Source organism: Elaeis guineensis, chromosome 6 (genome assembly GCF_000442705.2).
Source record: "Elaeis guineensis isolate ETL-2024a chromosome 6, EG11, whole genome shotgun sequence".
NCBI classification, from domain to species: Eukaryota; Viridiplantae; Streptophyta; class Magnoliopsida; order Arecales; family Arecaceae; genus Elaeis; species Elaeis guineensis.
Genome location: NC_025998.2, coordinates 3,383,560 through 3,408,920, shown reverse-complemented (window position 1 = coordinate 3,408,920; position 25,361 = coordinate 3,383,560). Strand labels below are relative to the sequence as shown.

General features: G+C 37.4%; 1 protein-coding gene across 9 annotated transcripts; it reads left to right on the top strand.

Annotated features, from left to right (window-relative positions):
- Positions 1–1,050: 1,050 nt before the first annotated feature.
- On the top strand, positions 1,051–25,134 carry LOC105047622 (uncharacterized). 9 transcript variants are annotated; one of them, XM_010926625.4, is made up of 17 exons: positions 1,051–1,199; positions 1,352–1,488; positions 1,706–2,479; positions 4,370–4,499; positions 4,635–4,836; positions 6,860–6,946; positions 7,041–7,100; positions 7,231–7,317; positions 7,962–8,033; positions 8,382–8,437; positions 13,069–13,154; positions 13,883–13,973; positions 14,066–14,223; positions 14,317–14,408; positions 19,385–19,468; positions 23,806–23,879; positions 24,691–25,134. In XM_010926625.4, the coding sequence occupies exons 3-17, from the start codon at positions 1,906–1,908 to the stop codon at positions 24,764–24,766; spliced, it is 1,929 nt and encodes a 642-aa protein (XP_010924927.1). In that variant the 5' UTR covers positions 1,051–1,199; positions 1,352–1,488; positions 1,706–1,905; the 3' UTR covers positions 24,767–25,134. The 9 variants fall into 9 exon arrangements, with proteins under 9 accessions (XP_010924927.1, XP_010924924.1, XP_019706897.1 ...); XM_019851338.3 differs by having other exon boundaries at positions 1,091–1,245; positions 1,872–2,479; XM_010926623.4 differs by having other exon boundaries at positions 1,091–1,245.
- The last annotated feature ends 227 nt before the right edge of the window (positions 25,135–25,361 follow it).

Here is a 25,361-nt window from a genome sequence, read left to right as displayed (position 1 = left end):
ATGCTTTGTCCATATAGACAAGCCCAAAACTCATATCATAGCACCATAAGTATATATCATCTCGAGATAAAGTTATTCAAATTATTTTTTTGAAGTATCGTTAAAATTAGCTATGACCATCTTTGAAGCAAGGATTGAAATTTGTTTCTTAAATTTTTTATTTTATTATTGAATATTTCAAAAAATCTCATCGAATAAAATCATAATATAAAATCAACACCATCAAAAATTTTGTTTCATATATGCCAACCTGCAGCCACTTTAAACCATCTTTCCAACAAAATCACTGGCGTTTAAACTTTCTTATGCATGCTTTCTTACATGCATTTTGTGTTTCCCAAACATCATTCATGCCAGTTTAAGCACTCATGACATGTATGATGACGACGATACTGAAATACTTAGAACTTCAGTTTGATTTAAGTGATGAAGTTGTTTTTACTCTACGATTTTTCATCTTTTCTATTCAAATCAATCTAAATGGATACTTAAAAATAAATAATAATTATCAAAAAATTATAAATTAAAATATAAATCTTAATTATTAATTTAATCAAAATTATAGTTTACGATCATAATCACTCGTCCAATAGTCTCCCTTCTAAATATACCATATATGCTAAGTTTGTCGATACATAATTACATTAAAAGCTGCAAGTGAACCATCGCAATCATGATCAATCCAAGTACTTTTTTTTTCTGATACAGCGTTTTTAACTTCAGACTACGGGATCGCCACGTGTCTTTCCGACGGCCCACGGGCTCTACCATCCCGCAACAGTAATGTAGCGTGACCCAATTCAGGAGCCCACCGCAGAACCCCTGCACCCTACCTCTACGATGTCAGCGGGCATGCCTCAAAAGCGGTCACTTATTGAAGTCCCCCAGCCTTCGTCTCTGTAATTTCACCACCTCACTTGCTCCGCAACAAAACTATTTATCAGTACAAGACATGAAAATCCCGTACGAAAGTCATATCAACGCCCCACGATTCTATCATAAGAGAAACGAACGGCTGATTTTAAACATCGCATATATGTTTTAAGCGGTCAGTATAGGATGGAGATATATCCGAGGGCATTAAATGCGTGTTGGTCACGACCGGCATCCGATCGCGATGGGAAGAGGCAAGCCCATCCGAGGGTGGTATCGCGGGGCGGTGTTCAGTAGTCTATTGGCGTCATCGATAAAAACCCCAGGTCTGAGTTCCCTTCTCCTTTCTCTCGTATTTGAATTCCAAAGAAGGTACGCTCTCCTCTGTTTCCCACGATTTCGACCCCGAGTCGTTCTCAGATTCTTGCATTATCTGCCAATTTCTTGCTGCTGATCCTTTGATTCTTGGTTCTTCTAGGGTTTGTTGAATTATTCCTGGCTTTTGTTTCGTCGATGGTCGAAATCATTAATTGGATCACCAGTAACAAAGCTTAGCCTCAAATCGAGAAGGTTTTCTGGTTTCGGGGGAAGCGAACGATCGAATGAGGGTTTATGGTTGGTTCTTGGCTTCATAGAGCGGTAGTTCTGATATATTATTTATTTTGAACTGAGAAAGACGGGGTTGTACTTCGTCTGGGGATCGAAAATAGGAACTTCTCTCAAGGATCGTTCTTGTTTGGTTTGCTGAAGTTTTGTATGGCAAGTTGATCTCCATTTTTTTTTTTCATCTTTCACTTTTCTAAGAATATAAAAAATTTGCCTTTGAAAACAGAAGCAATAAATCCATCATTGTATGGTTGCAAGGAGGGAAAAGAAGTGGATGTCATCTTGCATTCTTGAATATTTGAGCGCTTGATAAAGATTGATTCGTTCTTGAATACTTGTGCCAACTTATCTAGTAATGATGCTATCGAAGCTGTAAATTATTTGGTTGCAAGGAATTTAGCAAAGGGAGGGCCATTGTTAGACTGAATGTTGGCATCGGGGAGGGGTGTAGAGATGAACTCCACAATGGATGAGATCAATCTCCTTCGCCAGGCCCAGCGCCATCATCTGGTGGTGAGGGGGATGGGGGAGGAAATTGATTTAGAGATAGGGCCTGGTGATGATGACCCTTCATTTTCCAGCACCACTCTTGTTGGTGTACACACACAAGAATCTGCTGCTCCCGGAGAGCAAGAAGACCACAAGCAGCTTCTTTTGGCCTCTCAGGCACCTGATGAAGGGCAGCAGGAGCTTGTGAAGCTGCCACAGCCAAAGAGAAAGAAGAAGGTGGTGAAAAAGTGGAGGGAGGAGTGGGCGGATACCTATAAGTGGGCTTATGTTGATTCTGTCGATGGCATGAATAGGATATTTTGTTCTGTTTGTAGAGAGTATGGGAGGAAGCACAGGAGGAATCCATATGGAAATGAGGGAAGTAGAAATATGCAGATGAGTGCATTGGAAGAACATAATAATAGCTTGCTCCACAAGGAAGCTCTTCGGCTTCAAATGGCATCCAAGGACAAGGGTCTGCCTGCTGTCGAGAGACCTGTCTATGTAAAAGGTTAGTGTGTGTTTATTTATATCTATATATATGCATATATGTATGTATGTATGTCGTTTCTGTTTATGCTTTCATCTCCATACTTATTCTTGATGCTTCAGGGCCTCTGTAAATTATAGTTATAGACAGATTGAATCTATATTGGCTGATACTTTGAATAGAAAATTTGCTTACTAAATGACAGCCTTATATTCACCTAGCTGATAAACAAACAATTTACTTGGTTAATGCCCCGATTCAATTACTAAACAGCTGGCTTATTTTTCACTTAATAACTCTTTGAAGTTTGAAGCTCAGGACATTAAATGCTCTATGCGTAATGGAATGAGGTGAGGGGCAATGGCTGGGTTACTTGGTAGAAATTTTCCTAACCAATTTACTGCTCCTTTAACTAGGTTGTCATAGCCTTAGGAATTAGGTTTAGTTCTGACAAGAGATAACATATAAACAAATGATTGAACGCTCATAAAAGTTAAGTTTCATCTCCTTTAGTAAGCCAGGCATAACCTGGTAAACAAAAAGAAGAAGAAGAAGAAGAAGAAGAAGAAGAAGAATATTTTCCTATCTCTTCACCAAGCTTTCCAATTTCACCTATCTTAGATCAAAGGAAACTGCTCACTTTCTTGATTTCTATATTATCCAAAGTCCTCATCAAGGTCCTATGCCATAGTTGTGTTCTTGCCCTTCCTGACCTGATGATCAAAGGATGCTCCTCACTAGATACTTACACCAAACTCCTGCACTGGGATCAAAAGCTATATCATAAAACACAAGTAACATAAGGACAAGCTTCTCTGTCTAATAATGTCTTCTCAGAATCTAACTTTAGTAGCTTCCTTGGTCTTCAACATCACATGGAGCATCTCTTGCCTTCTCATCTACTTTTATTTAGGCTTACATATTAAACTCCAGCATCCATTTTAACCACTCTTTTCTATTGAGTCTTCTTTAGTTCCTAAATACCATGACTACTTCCCATCATCGCACAAGCATATGTTCCTAACTGCCTATGTTTTGATGGATAAATCTCCTTCCTCTCTGTACCGTAAAAACTGTGCTCCAACTTAATATGGACTTCTAAATTTACTTGTTTTAATCTTTGCAAGATCAATAGTTGATTCGTATTGACATAATTCTGATAGATATATGTTAGAAATTAGTCAACACAGATATTGGCATGGTATTGTATCCTCTGCTACTGGAAAAAAGTGTATTCTTCTGACCAGACTGACACCTTACTCAATGTTTCAACAAGAAGGTCCCTTCTATTTTTCCCCCTTTTCACTCTTACACTGTTCTCTATCTTCCAACTAACGATTCTTTAATTTTATTATTCATCATGTTGGCAACTGAACTGCAAGCTGACACATACTGTGGAATGGCTCACCACTTTTTCATTTTATTAGCAATGTGAAAACTTTGGAGTCCTTTGTTCAAATATATGGCCAGTCCTTGTAAATAATTGTAACTTCTTTGCACACCTTCGCTTATGTCTGGATGTTTGCTTCCCCCATTCTCCGTTGCTATGATAATCTCTTCATCTTGGAAGATCACATACAATACCTGCTTTGAATTCTAATATCTATTAAGTTATTGAATCATATCCAGTTTCTTTTTTCTATGTTAATGGTCTACCAGCTGTATTGAAAGGAGATTCCAGGTTTCTTATCTTCTAAACATCTTAGATCATCCTTGTTGTAATGCAACAGATAAAAGATAATCTGTCCTCTAAGTAATCAAGGAGTTAATGTAGCATATATTTTCAAATAAGTTTACTCAACATCAAACTTAGATGTTAGTTTATTAACGAAACTGAAGCAATTTACTTTTGTCCTCATGTCATACTAAATATTAGCTTGCTGTTTTTCACTGTGGCATGGAAACATTCAGCATTAATGTCAAAGAGTGCTGGGTCGATTCTTGAATCCATTTTGAGAAGGGATCCTCATGAAGTTGAGTTTATACAGTATGTACAAGATGTGGTTCATTCTTTAGATCCTGTGCTGGAGAAGAACTCTCAGTAAGTTTCTTCGTCAAATAAAGGTCATCAGTACAATTTATTCAAGAATAAGATGACCATTTAACATGAAATTTACTGTTTGCATTTAGAAGGTTTTATAATATCTGAACAAAAGTATTCCTGTTACTTTTTCAGGTACATTCACATCTTGGAGCGCTTGTTAGAACCTGAGCGAGCAATAGTCTTCAGAGTGCCATGGGTTGATGACAGGGGAGAGATGCATGTGAACCGTGGCTTTCGCGTGCAATTCAGCCAGGTGCTGGGCCCATGCAGGGGTGGCCTTCGTTTTCATCCATCCATGAACTTAAGCATTGCCAAGTTTTTAGGTTTTGAGCAGGTACCATTTTAAAGCTCAAAAATTGTTCTACCTTAAATGCATAGTAGTTGTTGTTGATACTCTGTAGTCTGTACAATAGCATTGCTGCTAATGCTTTCCTTCACCAATAAATTAGCAGATACATTAGGTAGATCAGAGTTGGTGGAAAAATATCTGTTTCTTTAGTTGATTCCTTCATTAGTTCAACAATTAGGGGTGCATTGATGATTGATCTGAGGTTATGGCAGCTTGATTAGGATGTGACTTGGTTAAGGCTTTGGACAATACAAAGGGATCGTCAGCTGCTTTTTGCATGTAATTGAGTATTGTGCTACATCTTCGCTTGATTAGGATTTCGTATTAATTTGTTTGATTTTTTTTTATTCCACGCATACTAAAATTGACATTTATTTTCCTATGGTAGTCTATGTTGAAACATGTTGGAACTGCAAAAGCAAAAATGTGAATATAAAATTGAGAGCATTAAACAATTATTTATTGTGCTTAAGCTCGCTCAGCTCAGTATCCATCATGTCTGGCCTACATTGGGACATTTTATGTTAGTGTAAAAATGTTTAATTATGTACATAACTTAGACTAATCTCAATCCATCAGTAGGCTAGGATCTTTTGGTGCGTTAGTTTTAAGTGTAATAAATGTGAGTAGTATATAATGTGGTAAAACTTAGGGGTGGCAATTCGTGTTCGCATGTCGTAATCATGTCGACAGGATTTCGACACGTACACAATTATGGAGAACACGAACACGACACGATTAATAAACTTGTCAGGATTCTCCAGCATGTACACAAATTTATTTATTAAATATGTTACCTATTTAACATGATTATTAAATGTATCGTGTCAGGTTAACACGTTTACACGATACGTTTAACACGAATAACCTGTTTTACATAAAATATATATTTTTAATGAATAAATTTATTCTAACTTATTTAAACAACATATTCTACACATATATAGACAACAACCAAGCAAATTACAACTCACACAAATATCATATAAATACACAATAAAACGCGCGCGCGCGTGAGAGAGAGAGAGAGAGTTGAGTTTGGTGGCTGTGTGTGGGGGCTCATATGTTTGTTTTGTTTTAGGATTTCTAATAAAAAGACAAAAGTAACCATTAACTTTGTAAAAAATTATAAAATTACATATTTTTTCATATATGGGTTAAACGTGTCATAAACTGGTTCACTAGTTAACACGTGACATGACACGAAATTTTTCATGTCATAAACGGGTCGACACGATTTCGACATGAACCTGTATAAGCCCAATACTAACACGAAAATTTCGTGTCGTGTTGAAAATTGCCACCCTTAGTAAAACTGCGCCAAGTATGCCTGCCCTTCGGATTTACTAGCCTAATCGAGTCTATTGAAGACTTGGGCGTAGTCATGTCTGCAACTGATTCACCCCCAAGGTGGGAAATCTGGAAGGAGATCAATGAGGTTCTTCCCAAGGTAAAGACAGCTTATTTTCTCTCCTTTTCTCACCTTTCAGATTTTTTTTTTTACATTCTTGTGTGCCATTGTCTTTTAATCCTGATATGTGGATAGGTATCCTCTTTGCAATTGACCTTGCCGTCCCCTCACAAAAAAGGAAGTTAGTTTGAAAGACCAATACATTAGCACAAGGATCCATAAAACTCTAGTCTTTAGCTGTACCATTTGCTGCCTGGTGAAAGTTTAAATAAGCATGTCCCCACATCTTCACTGTGTATTATTGAGAAAGTTATCAACAAATATCACTAATGCCTTCTCCCTTGAAGTATAACAAAACAGTTATTGGACAGAGTGAGCCTAGATTCAGTGCAGTTACTTTAGGAGGTTTTGCATGTCTTCGTACTTCCATTGTTGTTTCCTCTAAGAATATCTATAGGGTTATGTGGTTGCTTTTGCTATTGTCATAAATGTCGGCTGTTAAGGTAAAGTATGACTTGAAAAAATGAGATTGCTGGTTTATTACACATTGACATGCTGGAGACATCTAATTCTTACTGACCTTTTACTGCTCTGCAGACTATGAAGAATGCTCTATCACCATATAAACTTGGAGGAGCTGCAGGAGGGAGTGATTTTGATGCAAAAGGAAAAAGTGAGAGTGAGGTATTGACCATTTTGTCTGGATTTCTTTCCTTTTGTAACAAGTGTCTATCTTTATACTGTAGGATGATTTTTCAAGTGTATGCCATGATGGCAGATAATGCGTTTTTGTCAAAGCTTTATAAACGAGCTATATCGATATTTGGGGCCTGATCAGGTAATGGAAATGCCTTGAACATGTTTTATTTGTTTCATTTGATCCTGCAGTCTACAACAATTATATGCTCAACCTATTAAATGGTCACCTACATGTACAATTTTATGTTTACTTGTTATGTTCCTTGTAGGATCTTCCTGCAGAAGATATGGGTGTTGGTCCAAGGGAAATGGGTTACCTCTTTGGGCAATATAGACGCATTGTTGGTCACTTTCAGGTATTAAAGAATCTTCAGTTGTAAATGGAAGGTGCATTGAGACCAATTGGTTTATGCCAAGGGTCTAACATATCGACCTGTACAAACTTGTACCGACCATACTGTGCTATATCGGTTAGGGACTGGTACGATACTGAGGTTTGGTTTTGTATATGAGTTGAACCAGTCCATACTGGTTGAATTGCTCCATGCTGTCCGAAATCGGGGTGTGTACCATAGTGCATTGGTCCATGTTGCCTGATTTCAGGTGGTTGTTCCATGATAAAAGGTGAGAAAAAGGAGATCAGGAGCTATCTCAACATGGAGTGCGTGCCATACTGTACCATTCCCAATCAGTCACGTACCAATACGATACCTGATACAAAGATTGCAGACTTTGATTTATGCACCATTCTTTTAATGCCTTAGAATTTCATAATTCATGTTAATTTTAAACCCCTGAATAGATGTACTTTGAGATCAGGAGCTATCTCAGAATGGGTGAGCTTTGTAAACTTGGGCTTGTGTTACCTTTTCATTCTTCTTGCAAAACCTTTTCTCTCCCATGCCCAGTTAACTGAGTCTGTGTTTGCGTGGTCTTTAAACCAAAGTTCTTTTGGGCTTTGACTCTCTTGTCTTTAGATTTTATTGTTATGCTTATGCAGGGAAGTTTTACAGGACCAAAGATCTTCTGGTCAGGTTCTAGTCTTCGAACTGAAGCTACTGGATATGGACTGGTACGTTATTTTTTCCAATTAACTTCAAATTTTTGAACTTTATTATTTTTATATAATAGAAATGTTTATAGATTGAGCCTTGGCTCAATGGTAAGGTTGCCCTACTGCAACCTACATGTCATGGGTTTTAAACATGGAAACAGCCATAGCATCTCACACGGGGGTGAGGCTAAGTACTTATGACCCTCCTCAGACTCTGCAATGATGGGAGTCTTGTGCACTGGGCCACTCTTTTTAATAGATATGTTTATTGCTTTTGCTTGTTCCTAAATTCTCTCCGGATAATTGTGGTATATATTGTATGTTTTATATTGCTAGCAGTCTCAAAACATCCTAATTTTTCTGCAGGTTTTCTTTGCACGCCTTATTCTTGCAGACATGAACAAGGAACTCAAAGGATTAAGGTTTTTAAATTTGTCAAACATTTTTGCAGAAATAACACATATAACTTTAGAATTGCATTGACTTATCTATCGAAGGCGTTACATGAAGTGCAGGATCATAATTCATAATCAGTCAATAATTTCATATACTTCACTCTCTTACTAAATTTTAGATCCTTACTTGCGACTGTGTTTCATGTTCACAGTCGCCCTTACTTGGTGTTATCACCCATTGCTGCGTTGACAAGTTGCTTTGGTTAATTATATATTATACACAAAAAGGTGGCCATCAAAGCTTTTTATTCTCGTTCTTTAGTAATTCTTTTTTCAAGCAAAATTTTGGTGTATTAACTTCATTAGAGGGGAGGACAAGGTCCAAATCGAGATTTTTGTCCCATTCAGGATTAGCAACAAATACTTTACACACTTTCTTCTCTCTGCACTCTCCATATTCATTTTGTAATACATATCATGTGTTTAAATTGATGAAGACCTTGCACACTTTCTGTCATTTTCAGGACTTTACTGCTTGTGATTAAAGTGAAACATTAGCCTCAATATTAGTCTTTTTAGCATAAGTTGAATTGGCTCTGGGATTTGTTTCTTTTATTTTATTCCTCAATTTCTCGTTGGTGGTTCATAATTTTGACTTTGTGATATAAATAATAATTTACATCTGACTTATGCTCCTATATATACAACCAAGGTTCATGGTACCGGTGCATACTGTCCTATATCGAGCATACTATACTTTTTTATACTAACACTAAGGTTCGCCATCTCGATGTCAGATCCCGTACTGGTAAAATCTTACTATAATGTTGGTATGTAGTTTGGTATGGTATGGTAGGTGTTGGTACGCTCCGAAATAGCGTATCATTACGAGACCGGTAGGGTACGTTACGGGCGGTATGATATTCCATGACTAACACTAAAATTGGGACTTATTATGGGCCGCATACCGAGCCTTGATATGCCAAACCAACCATCATATTGGGCTTACTAACATTGTATTAACATATATTGATACGGACCTGGTGTAGAGATTGTGAATCTTGTATACAACCATGTGGTTTGTTTATTTAATAGGTATATTCAAGGTCCATAATCTCGGTACTAGGTATTGTATTAGTATATTACTAGTTCAGTATGGTATGGTATGCATCCTGTACTGAGATAGCTTCTGGCCTCTCTTTTTCTCACTTTTTATCATGGTGATGCTTGAACCAAGTGGCACAAGTCGGTATGGTACGCATGTGAATTTCGGGTGGTATGGGATGGTTTCGCTTGGTTTGGACTGTTATGGATTGGTTTGACTCAAACCAAACTGAACATTAGTGCTGTATCGGTACTTTACATGTATGATAAGGTATAGTTGGTACATGTTGGTATGGTAGACATTGTGTATATTCATTTTTTAGGGATCTAATTGAAAATGCTAGCAATTCCAAACAACCTATGGATGCTCTAAAAATCTCTATTAAAAGAGGTGAACATAAGAAGATCTTTAAGAGTCATAGTTGCTTTACTAGTGGAAGAAAACCTTTTGATTAGAATCTTTTGAAATCCTATGTTGAGTTTGTTTATTGTCATTTAGCTTTTTTAAAATCATTTTTGGGTAAGATTATTTGTAATATCAAATTTGTTGATGATTGGATTTGGGTGGTCCTACAGTAATCAGGATTGAAGTGGTTATGAGCCATTTAGCATTTCTCTTAATTTTGGGATTTTGTTCAAATTGATAGTTATCAGAATCCAATTCTGGTACATTGGCCTAAACCTTGAACTGTGATTATTTAGTTCATTTTTCACATTTTCTGGTAACTAGCAAAAAAACATGGAATAGAGACGTAGTTGTTTTAATTGAGGGAGAAGTTCTTGTAATAGTGAAGTAGTCTCACATTCTTTAGAAGGTTTTGCTTTAGTTTTTTCCCCTTGTCATACTTTAAGAATCTTTCGAAGTCTCATTCAAGTTAATTGTCAATAATTTTAGTTTGGTTATAGTGTAATTGGAGGGAGGCCTAAAGTAATTAGAACTTTTTTTTGGCTGACTCTATAATCTACCACTCAGCTCGATGAAGCTTCATGAGGGTTTCTAGACTGATACAGACATTCATACTCCTATTATACTATTTCTTTAACTAAAGTGAAAGATGAATTAAGATGCAATTGGTCATGTCATGCCCACTGTGGGCAATTGCAGAATATGTACATATGATATATGATTCTTTGGTTACATAGTGGTAAGCTTGCCATTTGCATAGTATGCACAAGTTTCATGGGGAACAATATATGCTACCTGACACCGTACCTCCAGATGTTGCATTTTATAGATAGTTTGACAAGTTTGCTGGAGGAACAGGGCATGGTTTGTGACTTTGTAAAGAAGTCGAAATGTTGTAAAATGGATGAGATAGGCACTTCATACATTTGTCGTGACAAATATCAAAAACCAATCTTAACCTGCTGTGTACATTGAGAGGCTGGATTTTGGTATTTGCTATGAGGTGCATAGGTAGTTGAAAAACATGGGTTGGTATGTTGATACTGAGCTCCATTTGGTAAAAAGTTGAAGCTTAACCAATCACAGAACAAGAATTGGCTATGGCAAGAAACTTTGAACATACATGCAAGAGAGTATTTGATTGGGGACAAGGATGAATTAAATGATTAGCAAGTTGATGGTAGTGATTCTACCATCAGCGACTTGTCCTTTACTATAGAGCTAGGAAGCATGGACATGGATACAGGATGTGGATACAACACGATAATGATACACTCATACGACAAATCGTTAAAAAATGGGGTATGATGTGGCTAATATATGACAACAAACATATGGATAAATTTACATATATATGTAAAAAAGCATAAATAAAGCATGGAATGCCATCAAAACTACTGTCCATACTTTATGTATTAGCATCAACTTCCGCAAACTCATCATCGGTTGTCATTCAGATTCATAGACTATAATCCATGCTTCATACTTTAATATCAACATCTCAAACTCAAAAATTAACCTTTTGTTGTTAAAAGATTAACACTCATTAAGAAACAGGAAAAAACCTTCCTCTCATTCTTGGAGGTATCCTTGAAGTATCTTGAGCATATCCAGGAAGTACCAGAGCTTTTTTTAGAAAAATAAAAAGTAGGATATTTATGTTAAGTATGGGGCACATGTCCCAGAATTTTTGACAAATATCGATATTCAATACATAACTGATATGGACATGGCCTATGATTTAAAGTATCTGTTCTTCCTAGCCGTGTAGAGCTTTTACTAGAGCTTAATTTTAGAGGAGTCTTATGCATGGTACATCAAGTCAGAGTCATGGAGATAGACCATGACCATATCAGCTAGAGCTGGCAAAACAACTTTGTTTGAGCTTCTCCTGCAGGTGTTTGTGACCAATATATGAGCAAGAGGAGTTAGCATATACTTTTCGAAGTGAAGAAATGCATTATTCATATTATACTGATGTCATAGCCACTGATTGGTTGCATCCATCAATGCCTTCATGCAAATGATGATAATCTTCGCAGCTAAAGGTGATGACTTTCTGAAAATCAAAAAGCATTCCTTTGTAGAGTTGCTCATTGTAAGTTTTGTGCAAGCATCCATGCATTTCAGACCAGACTTGTAGGTCCAGCTGGCTGATAGGGGGAGCTTGCCAACAAGAGGGGAAAGAGCCAAGTCTTGGTGTATTGAACTAACCAACCTTCTGATGGGAGAAATATTAAATTTTTGACACCTTTTTAGTTTGAGTATGGCTTCTCATGATGATGGATGACTATATTGAAACACTAAATTCTGATAAACATGACCTTGTTATTGAGAAAAGAAGTCGTGGATATATTATATATTTTGGCTGATTGCCAAAGATGATCAGATGCCTTTATCTGTGGCACTGTTTACTACTGTTTTATGCTCTGGAATGAAAGATAATGCCCTCATGAAATATTGGGCCTGCAACTGTGGATTAGTAATTGGTGAGACATCGTTGAATCAAATTTTTTAGTTACTGGAGTGGACTCAAACATGTTTTGCATGGCTCATGTTTAGGCTGGGTCCATCTCTAAGATCCCCTTTTTTTTTTTTTTTTGGTGTAAAGGAAGCTGACCCACTGATAATGAGGTTGAACCTGGAGGATGTGATTTGGATCAGATTCCAGGGTGAGTTGTGTACTAATGCCCTAAAAATTATATGTTATTGACATAAAAGATGCAAGCAAATGATAGATGGTCTTCTGCAGTATTTTATGCCTCAAATAAATGAAATAAATCTATGTGTATTTTGGAGTCCAGTTGAGGAGAGCTGATTATGTGTCTTTCCATTAACTCAGGCTGTCATGTTTCAATGACTTCATTAGTTGATTGTTCTAAGCATAGTATGAATATGAATATTTAAGATAATGAAGTCATTTCTTGGTAATCAGGTCATTCAGACCTCTTCTCCATGATCTAAAGGTGTTTTTTATTAGCAGCAGCACTTTTATCAGGTTTCATCTTTGATGTGGTTATGACTGCATGATTTTCCTTTAAGCATGGAATTGTCTCCTTTGATGACTCATCAAATGATGGTATTTATGTGCACAATTATGTGCCCTAGATATGGAATATAGTAGTCACTATAATCTTCTTGTCCACAGATGTGTAGTTAGTGGTGCTGGGAAAATAGCAATGCATGTACTGGAGAAGCTTCTATCATGTGGTGCCATCCCAATCACTATATCAGGTACCTGCAAGCAACTTGTTAGCATTGCTTAGATGAGCAAGTGTTATTCATGGAATTTCAGAACTTTTTGCAATATAAACCAATATGACATACTGGACTTCACCATTCTTACTGTCCTTGGTTATTTGCTAAACTTGGTTCCTTGTCTTTTATGTTTTCTATTTTACTTTTAAGACATGGCCGAGATGGGGGTCAGTTGTAGGCAGCATATGCCATGTAGAAGCCAAAGTCTGTCCGATTGTTTATTGCAGGTTGCTCGGTATTTGGCATCCTGCTTAAGTCAATTTTGTGTTCTTAGCTTATCTGAGACTCCAAAATTTATAAATGGTGCAGATGCTTGTTCGGTTTCTTGTGCTTTCTGTCTTCATGATTTTCAGAAACGAATGGAAGAAACTCACATGTCAGCTTATAAGTTCTGCAGAAGTATCTCTACTAGCTTAACACAAAAGCCTGATAACTATAATTCCAATGTCAGCTGGTGACTAGATAGTGTCTTAGGATAAAATCTCTTTCTAGAATGAAGTTGAGGCATATATCCTATTTCACCATCAGAAGTGGTAAAAGAAATATGCTTTGCAAAATTTTGCCTAGTTGTCCTTGGAGTGTGGTTGAAAATAGTGCTTCCAAGTACTTTTTTCTTAAATACTAATTTGTGAAAAACTTGGAATTTTTGTGGAGATTTCGTACCATTAAATGTTTACATAATGTTTTAATTCATGCTTCCACAGATTCCAAGGGCTATCTATTAGATGAAGATGGATTTGATTATGTAAAATTTTCACTGCTTAGGGACATCAAGGCTCAACAAAGAAGTTTGAGGTGCGAACATGTTACTTTTATATGTATTTCACATTTTCCTGCCGTGTTGGTTTTTGCAGAAAATGTGACATTTTTTCTTTGTCATGTAACAGAGACTATTTGAAATCATATGCACGGGCTAAGTATGTTGAGGATGCAAAGCCTTGGAACGAACAGTGTGATATTGCATTCCCCTGTGCTTCACAAAATGAAATAGACCAATCTGATGCCATTGCTTTAGTTAATTCCGGTTGCCGCATAGTGATCGAAGGTATGACTTTTCAGTGTGAGGTACTGACTAGATCTTTGTAGCATTCTTGCTCTTTATCTTGCTTTGGATTAAATCCTCCTTCTTCATGAGCAGGTTCAAATATGCCCTGTACCCCTCAAGCAATTGATGTTCTGAGAAAGGCCAAAGTTCTGGTTGCTCCAGCAAAGGCAGCAAGTGCTGGTGGGGTAATGTACTAGGCACTTGGTTCTCTTTATAGCTGCCTATAGACTTTCATCATCAACGAGAATGATATAATGATCTTTTGCATTTTGATGCTCCTCGTCTTATACAGTTTCCAGGAAATAGCACATTTTCTTGCCTGAACAGTGTCCCTTAAGCTCCTTTTGAGCTGAAGCTGAGCTTAAACAGCTCCTTCATAAAATATGCCAGATTAAAGTAACCTGCTACTTAGCCCGGCTTGGCTTCACTTGTTTGCAACCTAACAATTGTAGATCTCCCATATTTATTACCCTAACAACGTCCTTATCCAACAAAATTTTTGGAATATTTAATGGTTTTGCTTGCACTGTCCTATGTAAACCATGACCTTTTCACTTTTGATCAACATAATCTGATCAACGCCCCCCCCCACCCCCCTTTAGCTTTTCCAATTTGCAAACTTCTTATCAACTTATCCTATGCCTGACTAAGGGTGCTAATGAACCAAACTTGGGCGAACTAAGGCCAACTTGAGCTTGGCTTGACAATTGGCATGCTCTGCTTGAGCTCTCTATGAGCTGGAGAAAGAGCCCAGCTCAACCTTGACTGTTTGAAGTCGAGCTAGCTCAAGCTCCGCTTGTTTGGGCCTGAAATTGCGCATGCTTAGACAGAGTTAAATTTAGGGGCACAGGAGAGAGCATATGGTTGAGATGACCGGCAGCAGTGGTGGCCAGACTTGGATATGGGAAAAGGGTTCAGGAAAGGAGCAGCAGCCCATAGGGATCAAAACGACCTAGCAGTGAAATGCTGTCAAACTTTGGGATTTGGATCAACCTTGAGGACAGGAGAGACGATGAGGGGTGAGGGTGAACACCAAGAACTGCTGTTGTGGTGTTATCGTTCGAGATAGCGGTGACTGGTGAGCAATTAAATGAAGCAATCAAGAGCCTCAGTACATTGGCCAACAACTTACGATATTAGGGTAAACTGGTGCAGCAAAGTAAGCGCATTGGTAAGGGAACGGAGGGGAGAGGAAAGAATGAAGGCAAAACCAAGAGGAGGCATCAGTTGAAATTTGAGGCATTGGGAGTTGGATGGCATCTTTTGCATTGTCTTAGCTCTCTTAGTCCCATATGCGACGTATCCATCTAATGGATAAAACTTAGAAATATTCCTTAGGCCTGAGTCCAACTCGAAAGGAAATATTCCGAAGTTGGCTCAATTTTGGCCAGGATCAATCTGTGAGGCCCGACCTGACCTGAATCCATAGTTTTTCGGTCCAGCTTATGGATATCTAACAGAAACCAATATAATCTGTGATTGTCTGATATTTAAAGACATTCAACAATAATGTCTAAAGGGGATGGACAAAAATTAAATGTCGATATGTGATCTTTAGAAGCAGAGCAAGCTGACCACAACATGACTAAATTGCATACTAAATTCTTGATATTAACCTTGAAATTCATGTTCAAAACCATACCAACAACTAAAACTGGATCTTTGTGTTCCTAAGCCAGATTACAACAATTATTGTATCTAATTAGCATGAAGTTCACACTTTTCCAGAATCAACAAATTTAAGATGATACAAATCTTCAGGGCACAATCAAAAAATAAAATTAATCAATCAAAAAGCATGCTAGAGCGTTGATCCAAGTAGCTGTAGTATTACGAGTGGTTTTCAAGCGGACAGAGTCCCAACTGTTCATTTGTATGCTAAAAAAAAATTAACAATAGAAGAGAGTGCAAGTATGGTTATATCAAGGTCTTAAACTAGATGACATGGAATAAAGCTTACCATATTGTGTCATGTATGAAGATCATATTTGAAGATCAGCAGAGCTGTCTTCGAAGTCATTGATAGATCCCATTGCAGTTCTAGAAGATGCGACACAAGAAGAAATCATTAATCAATGTAAACATACTAACAGAACTTATAAATGAAAGTACCAATACAGAGTAACATACCTTCAAGTCTTCAACTCTAATCCAATCTAGACCACAAATGAGGCTTCAACTTTTTCACTACTCATTGAACTTTAAATTGACTAATCACTCAACCTCCAGTACCAAATGCTGATTTAGATGCAACAGTTGAAGTGGGTGTCTTGCAAATGATGTGCCATGCATGGAAGTGTTGGACACTTTGGTGTGTTTATCATCGACTAATTAATAATGTCGAATCATCTTTTTGAGGAAAGGTACACCGTACACCCTTCCAAGTATCTATCAGGTTCTTTCAGATGTTGATTACTCAATTGCCTACTTGCATGTTGATCCAAATCTGATAATAAATCAAGGTCATCATTTAGATTCTCACTGTCATCATCTCTACTCAAAGTAGAAGTCACGATATGTTGAGCAAACTTGTACTAGCATAGTCATTGAAAAGCCTGGTGAACTTTATGAACTCCAATATATTTTGTTGCTTGACTACCAAATGCTTGCTTGAAAGGAAATTCTACAGAAGTTATCTTGAATTTAGGATCTAAAAATAATTGTAATTACTAGATACAATTATGAAGCCTTCCAATATTTGTTAAATTTTCTTTGCATTTCCATCACCATAAGACTAATTGAATGATTTTCATTTGATGCTTCAATTTGTAAAGGTTCCTTACTTCCCATATGTCATGAAAGTATGAGGTTGGACAATTGAATCCATGGTTCACTTTTAGTGGCATGATAAAAGATCTTTAAAAGCTTGTAAAATGTAAATAGTTTCAGCCACTCTGCAATCATCAAGAGAGGGTGCACATTTATAGGTAGGGTCCAATGAAGCCAAAGAAGAGAGTGCTTTTCTGAAAGTCATAGACTCAGCACTTTCCAACGTATGATACATTGAGTTCCAACATGCTGGCACATGTAAGCAAGGACATTTCTCACAAGGCACTTTCATGAGCCCTTTATGTACTTTACAATCTCTCACACATTAATAATTATATCTTCGATTTCTTGTAGCCCATCTTGAACAATGAGATTAAGTGCATGAGCTGCACAATGAATATGGAATAACTTTCCCTTGGCTGAAAGCTAATTCCTCTCAGAAAATTTTTCCTTAAGGAACAAAGCAAGTGAATCATTTACTGAAGTATCATCCAAGGTTATACCTAAAACCTTGCCATCAAGAATCCAAGATTCCAATCTCTCATTGCCTTTAAAATCACATTGGTTAAGGCAATTGCTGTGTGAGGAGATTCTACCTTGCCAAATTTTATGATTCTCTTTTGAAGTTTCCAATTTTTATCAATGAAATGAACCATAAGTGATAAATATCCCATTGTTTGATTGAAGTCCACATAAATGTTCCTGTAAGGCTTGCTTTATCATCCCTAACAAACTTCATTTAATCATCTTTTTATGAATTACATGACACCATCTTAGATTGTGGATTAAGACTTGCAACAAACCTTCAAAACCCATTGTGTTCTATGTATAATTGAAAAATATATTTATGTAAAATAATCATCCTTGCAAGATCCAAGAAACTTCTTGATCGAAGTTTCAAATTTTTAATGTAGCCCCCACATTGGATGTTGTTTGACAAATGACGGTATACACTGCTTTTTGGTGACCTCTACATGCTCAGGACATAAATCAAGATGTCTCTGCAAATGATTTGTCCCTCCATTGCTTTTTGCAAAATACTCATTAATATGGTGTTTGCATTTAGCACTATGAAGCTCTCCAGTAACATAGGTTTTTTGAAAATCATTCTGAGCTTTATACTTTCCTGTTTACTTGTTCTACAAACAAAATTATCAATAGCATCATCCTCTTCCTCTTCTTCCATATTTTGATCAACAAGTTCATTTCATTTGACATACCTAAGCATTAAAAAAAAAGGGATAATAACTAAGAAGCAAATTCACAAGCTGCTAGTCAAACAAAGCTAACAAGAATATGAATTAAGAATTGCTCTTTTAAAAGTTAAGGGCATGACTTAATCAAAGCTAGATGATTAAAAAGAAAGAAGGAGAAAAAATGAGTCTACTTCCACATGATAATATGACATTACATGCTCCCCACACCGCATGGATATGTAGATATCTTCATATATAAAGGAAAGAAAAGAAAAACCAAAGAGAGAGTTAAGGAGTAGATATATGCTTACAAATCGATGTTGAGGTGCTGTTAGAATCACAGAGAATCCATGGATGAGGCTAGGGCTACTAAATCTACAAGAAGAGATCCCAAAGCCTTGTGTCTCAAAACCTCGAGTACCTCCAAGAGGAGGAAAGAGGGCTGCTGCATGTGCCACTGCCAAGGCGCTCTCCAGATCCATGGGAATGAACAGTAGGAAAGAGGTTGAGGGGAAGAAGGATAGGGAGAGTGGAGAGGATTGGGATTCTACAGTTTGGGTTTCTCTTAGATGTTGGTAGGATGTTGGGCGTACTCCTAATGTTTAGAGTCTACCACACATGGAGTGCGAACTTAGAGTAGTGTGTCTTCAGAAGGGGCAGGTGGTGTGTTGAACATAAGACACTGGGGCCCGAATTTCTTTAGAACTCTAGGCTTGGTTCTGGCCTGGAATTGATTCAGATCTCATTTTTCAGGCCCAAGCGTGGATCACAGCCCTAAGACTTGAACCCCATGGCCCTGTTTTTTCCAGGTTGGCTGGCCTGGCCCACTGACACACCTAAAATCATGGCTCAAGCTTGACTAGTTTATTAGTTGAGTGAACCAATATCAAGCTGAATTTTGAGCCAAATCTGAGCTTCTTGGTGCTGACAAACAGCTTGCTCGTTTGACAGCATTAAGCTTAATGTATACTTCATGAATGATCAGGAGCCACGGAAAAACTTTGCATTGCTTTTAGCATATATTATGTTGTTGCCTGATGTGGACCTTTAATATATGGTAAAATGTAGGTTTTCTATCAAGATGAAGGGCATAATTAATTTAATGATTTGCTTTTTTGTATTAAACTAGTGGTTTTACTTGCAGATCACATAGTGTTATATATAATCTTATATTTTCGCACTTTTTTATTCTCTAGCAGGTTGCTGTTGGAGAACTTGAACTTAATCATGAATACAATTTAATGCAGTGGTCAGCTGAGGATTTTGAGACTAAATTACAGGTGGCTTCTACCCTTCTCATATAACTGCATCATTTCTCTTCCAAAGAGATGGTTATAGTTTTTATCTAAGAATCTGGTAGGTTGCTATTTTCTCTGTGTCACCAAACTATGCTTCCTGGAAGTCTGTGGGCTAACAAACAGTGACCTCCAACCTACATCTTACAGTGATGGTTTTTCCCCTTCATATGAGCATCTCACTTTTTGCATATCCCGTGTTGTCCAGAGAAGCAAATGCCTTTTCACCATCAATGCGTGATTATCGCCATAGCGCTCTTTGCTAATGGTCACTAAGCAAATTCTTATGCCATTTGCGCATGCATGCCAGAATGCAGCCATCTGAAACAGGACATCTAATGGTCTCCAAAGACCGATAATGAAAGAATTTCAGTAACTTTGTTTCTGAACATCCAGCTGATAGCTGGTCATTCGAAGTACCCCGGTCTTATTTGGTCTACCCGAGCTTTACTTTCTGTACCTCGACTTTAGTACTTAAGTGGGCCACCCATAATGTTTAGCCAATAAATTCTCTTGGATGATCCTTTTCTTATTAAATGGATGCTGACAATCAAACAGCCTAACACTAGTAGGTGAATATTGGCTTATTGGTGAGCAGTCATAATAGCATGTATACCTTGTCACACTGTTTTCATACTTGGTGGTGTGTATTGACTGAAAAGGACAGAGTGACAAATGGGTCCTTTAAGATGACTCGAGTTTTGAACTGTAAGTTGAACATTGACAAAAGGAATCCTCATGAACGTTCTTGATAAGCACTGCTTACAGATACATGTGCCATGCCATTTTATACTACAAACCACATATTAACACTAAAGTCACATTTTCAAGGAGAGCATATCTTTCAAAAGCACAATATTGCAAAATGGCTGTTATCTGTTCATAATGAGGGCAGTCCTTGATGCACCGTAAGGCTGCTCCATTATGATCTGGATGTCATGGTTTTGAAACATGCAAACAGCCTCTCTGCAGGTGGGTGTAAAGCTGAGTGCATCCAACCCTCTCTGGATCCAGTAGTGGTGTGGACCTCATGCATCAGGATGCCCTGGGGTCTCTCAATCATATTGTGTGCTATTAGGTATCAATACTTGTATAACACACTGATCAATAAGCCACAGCACAAATTGATGCAAACCAGTACTGAGTTAATACAGTATCTATACAAGATCTTCAAAATGCAATATGTTCATGCTGGTGAAGCCGGAGCATAGTGCAAGTATAGGCTGGTAGATTGAACCATGTGTAATAATGCTAAGTAATTAAGAGCTTATCATGCCCTAATATGAGAGCAGTTATCAGATTCCTTCTAAATGGATAATTTATTAAGGAATATGTTAGAGTTTATGTAGGGATTCTGGTTGGATTATATACATACATACATACATACATATATATACACACACACACACACACACACACACACACACACACACACATACATACATACACATATACATATATACATGTACCGTCACGTCCCAAATCTAGGACATAACATGGCCATGCTATCAAGGGATGCAGCCCTCGATAACACGAAGCCACATTCATTTTCTTAATTATAATAACAAATGTATTATAAATAACAGAAATAAAAAGATTCAATTCAAATTTTTAATTAAACTAAAACTGGTTCAGAGCATCTAAATCCAAAATCAAATACCAAATCCATGTTCAAAATTTATAATTATTTACTATAAGTTCGTGATCATCAAATAACTAAACTTCAGCTACAAAATTTTCAAACTTGCTATGTAGATCCCCAAGCCGGAATCCTCCGTCAGTTCTAACTTTATTCCTTTGTAAAAGAAAAAGAAAATAAAAAGAATATGAGCTACACTAGCTCAGTAAGTAGAACTTGCACTTCCTTATCAGATCAAGCATAAGTTTTTCATGATAATGCAATATTTAGAAAATAATAGATAATACAAAATAAAGCATTTCATAGAACATATAATAAAACAAGTCATAAATCAATTATGCATACATAAATCATGAACATTTCATAAACATATTTCGTAAATTATTCTTGTCATGTGTCCATATCATGTTTCTAAATCTTGCTCGCAGATATTCATGCTGTGGTCATTTTATATCCGTGACAGGGCCAGTGTTCTTAATCGACAAGTTCATGTTTCATATGTCAACTTTATTCTCGCTGGCAGGGCCTGTGTTCTTATGGATGCTAGTTCCGGATGTTGATATTCCTATAGGGATTCGTTCATAGCTATCTGGGAGCCTTTGAAATCTTTACATCTTTTTTTCTTAAAACATAAATATACATAGGTGAAAAAATAATAAAATTCATGCCTCATAATTATGCTATTTTCATAAAACACATTCATGAAATCAATGCTCATAATAAAACATGCTTTTTCACATCACATATGCTGATCTTTATTTTATGAAAAATATGATTCATCAATAACAATTCTTTGCATGAAAAATATGATTATTTAAAAATAAATAAGGAGTGTAAGATCCACTTACCTCGACCGCCCTAGATCTTTAGTCTTCCTTAAATGAATCAGATAATCCTATTTAAAATATTAAATTATGATCAATTTTTATTTTATATATTCAATAAAATTAAATAATAAAAGAAAATGGTTGATTGGGTGATCAGTCCGATAGATCATTCGGGCACTAAATCGATTCGAGATCATCTTGTTGAGGTCAAGATGGATTTCTAAAAGAGGAAAAGATGGTCCGATACAAGATCTATAAGTCTTTCTTATAGAGAGAAAGGAGGAGAGAGAAATTTTAGAGAGAGAAAGAGAAATTTTAGAGAGGGGGAGAGAGAGAGGAGACTCTTTTTTTTTCCTTTTTTTCTTTTTCTTTTTCTTCCCTTCTTTTCTTCTTTCTTTTCTTTTCTTCTTTCTTTTTCTGGCCGAACAAAGGAGGGGCACGAGGGGGGGCTTGGTGGCTCATGCTCCGACGAGGTGCGGCGGCACGGTCGGAGGTCCGACAGCAGGTGGCGGCATCTGGTCAATGGCGACGAAGGGAGGGCCGACGGCAGGCCAAAAGAAAATAGAAAAATATCGGAAAAATAGGGGACCACCCCCTTTCCCTTTGATTTTCTTCGGTCATTGGCTGATCACCGATGGTCATGACCTTCGAGGAAGATAGGTAGAGAGGTGGGGAGTCCAAATCTAGGGGTGAGATGCTGTAAACGACGGCGCCGGTGGCCAGAAAATAGAGAACAAAGTTCGGTCAAACAGGGACAAAAACAGAGTTTTTGTTTTTATGGGATTTCTGACGAACCCGACGGCCGGCAAGGGTGCACGATGCCGTGGGAATGAGGGGAAGGAAGAGAGGAAGGAGGGTCGGGGCTTACCTCCGACTCCGGCGAGGATTTGAGGCAAACACAAAGAGGGCGTCGGCGGCTTCAACGAAAAAATCTGAGAGAAAGAAGAGGGAGAAATCGGTGCTCGTCGTGGCCGGCCATGGAGGAGGAAGGGTTTTATAGGGCTCTTCCTAGGGTTCCTATTTGCCTTAGGAGTCCTTGATCTAATTGGACAAGGGGAAGAAAAAGAAGACTCCCAACGGGAGTCTTCGTTCAATTTTTTTTTTTCCCCTCTATGGACTTGATGGGCCAAAATCGGGTGGGCTGGTTTATTAGAACAGGGTATTACATGTGTGTGTGTGTGTGTGTATATTAGAGTTGTATTTCTTTTTGAGAGATTGATCGTGAAGAGTTCAAATTGTACTGAGATAAGAAATTATAAACATAACTTTATATGCAAATGTAAAGCTGGCTTACATAATCATTTCTCTGTGTTGCTACTAAAACATCACCGGTGATCGTGCTATCTTATTCTTCTTTCTACTTAGCCTCGTATGATCTCACAACTCACAAACTCTTTTGGTTGAAAAAGTTTAGTCAATTCCACTGCCCCCAGGCTGTGTGCTGCTTGTTTGGGTTCCTAATAAATATTTATTAAAATATAACCCTTCTTTAGAGGTAATATTGCCCGGAAGCCGCTGATTGAATTATAGTCACTTGTTAACATTATCCAGTCATTTCATGTTTCTGTCGATTTATTATTCTGTGGAAATTATGTGTATGTCGAACCCTGCTATGTAATCAGGATGAATATCTTATTCGTTCAGTCACATCCCATGCTGGAATAGTTTTTTTTTGAACTTCAAATCCCAACATTTCTCAGATCTCTCAGCTTATAAGCATTCATCAGTTCAATGAGTGATCTTTGCAGATCATCATGAATAGACAATAAACTAGTATGATAACTGCCGGAATGATCTTTTGATTGTTGTCTTGGTAATCTCATACCTTCTGACTCTTCCTTTGTCACTGATTACAGGATACAATGAAGCAGACATATGAGAGATCACTTAAAGCTGCAAATGATAATGAACTTCCAAAAGACAACCCAGAGTAAGTCTTATGAGCAGTCTCGGAGATGTGGATGGTTCATGACTTGTACTGACTTTTCTATGTACATTTCTGCCTGCTTCATTTTCTGGATACTTGATTGGTGAATCTGTCACTGGGGTCACTATGAGTGCCCCTCCAATCAGTGCAATGGGATGTGTCTATTTATCTATCTCTTGATTCAAAATGAGAACAGGTTTAAAAAAAGATCTTAGAGTTTCTAGGGTTGGGTCAGGAGCATCTCTTAATACCTTCTTTTTTCTTCCCATCGGAGTTATTTGACAAAGATTTGCCATGATAAGGGAGAAGGGGGAACAGGCATACTTGAAGAGCGCAGTACAATAGAGAGTTGTATGCTGCGTTCGGGAAGGATGAATCGCTCCCGAAAAAAAAATCCATAGTGCCATAAATTTTGGCCTGTGGGAGTAATTATGGCCGTTGTTTTGATGGGTCTTGTTCGCTAGTAGACCATATTCTATAAATTCACACTAAGCATAACCTTGCTTTTGATGGCTAGAAATAGTGTTTTTTGAATGGATGCCTAGAAATAGTTAAAAGCCAAATTTGTATCGTAATAATTGTATGGAAGCTGCATATTTTCCTATATGTGGTTGTTAACATGTCTCGTCCATATAATTGTGAAATCATGATCTTCATCATGCAAAATTAGAGCAACTATAATGTTAATTGTGTTTTAATTCTTTGGTATTTTTGCTGGTTATTTCTGGCTTATGGTTGCTCTGCAAATTGTTGATGGTTTGTGTTGCAGTTCCTGCTTGTCCAGGTCCCCACTGAGCTTCTAGTTTTGTTGCAGAGTTTTGGTTCATGGGGGAAACATCTGTGCGTTCCTTAATCTTGCTCAGGCTATGATCGACCAAGGCTGCACGTGATTCAAGGTTCAGAAGATCTTATAGTCATCAAATGGGATTATCAAGTGGAGCATTCAGCCTCAGAGGAGCAGGCATATATGCTAAGCATGTAAAATACTCCACCGGGTATTCAGCGCGCACAGGTGAAATCCTGTGTCACTCCACGTTGCTGAAAGTCTTCGTTTCAGCTTAACGGAATGGAAGATGCTGCAATAAGTGGCTAAGACTGTTGTAACATAGACATAAATGTGTGGTAGATTTGGTGGAAAAAAAAATCATTGAGAGATCTGTTGCTGTCAGTGTATGCAACAATCCAATTCACATATTCACTATTGTGAAAATGTAAAGGTGATTAAGAATAAAGTACATTATTCTTTACCGATCTCAAATTTTTTTTTTTTTGGTAAAACCGATCTCAAAAATTTGATGATGACCGAGAACCTGGATTCCAGTATGTTGTGTTTCTAAACCATACGGGCACGATTGTATGACCAGTACACCTTACATCCATGTATCCTGGCTTTGACGTTATATTAATTGCCCTATATAACCCATTTGAATTTGATAGAGCTTGAATATAAACCTTGCAGATCCTAGGTCGTTCTGGAGTATTTAA

Coding starts and splice junctions, on each gene's coding strand:
- LOC105047622 (XM_010926625.4), top strand. CDS start 1,906: ATGTTGGCATCGGGGAGGGGTGTAGAGATGAACTCCACAATGGATGAG. Junction 7,318..7,961: donor GCATTGTTGGTCACTTTCAG/GTATTAAAGAAT, acceptor ATGCTTATGCAG/GGAAGTTTTACAGGACCAAA. Junction 14,409..19,384: donor AGGCAGCAAGTGCTGGTGGG/GTAATGTACTAG, acceptor TTTATTCTCTAG/CAGGTTGCTGTTGGAGAACT.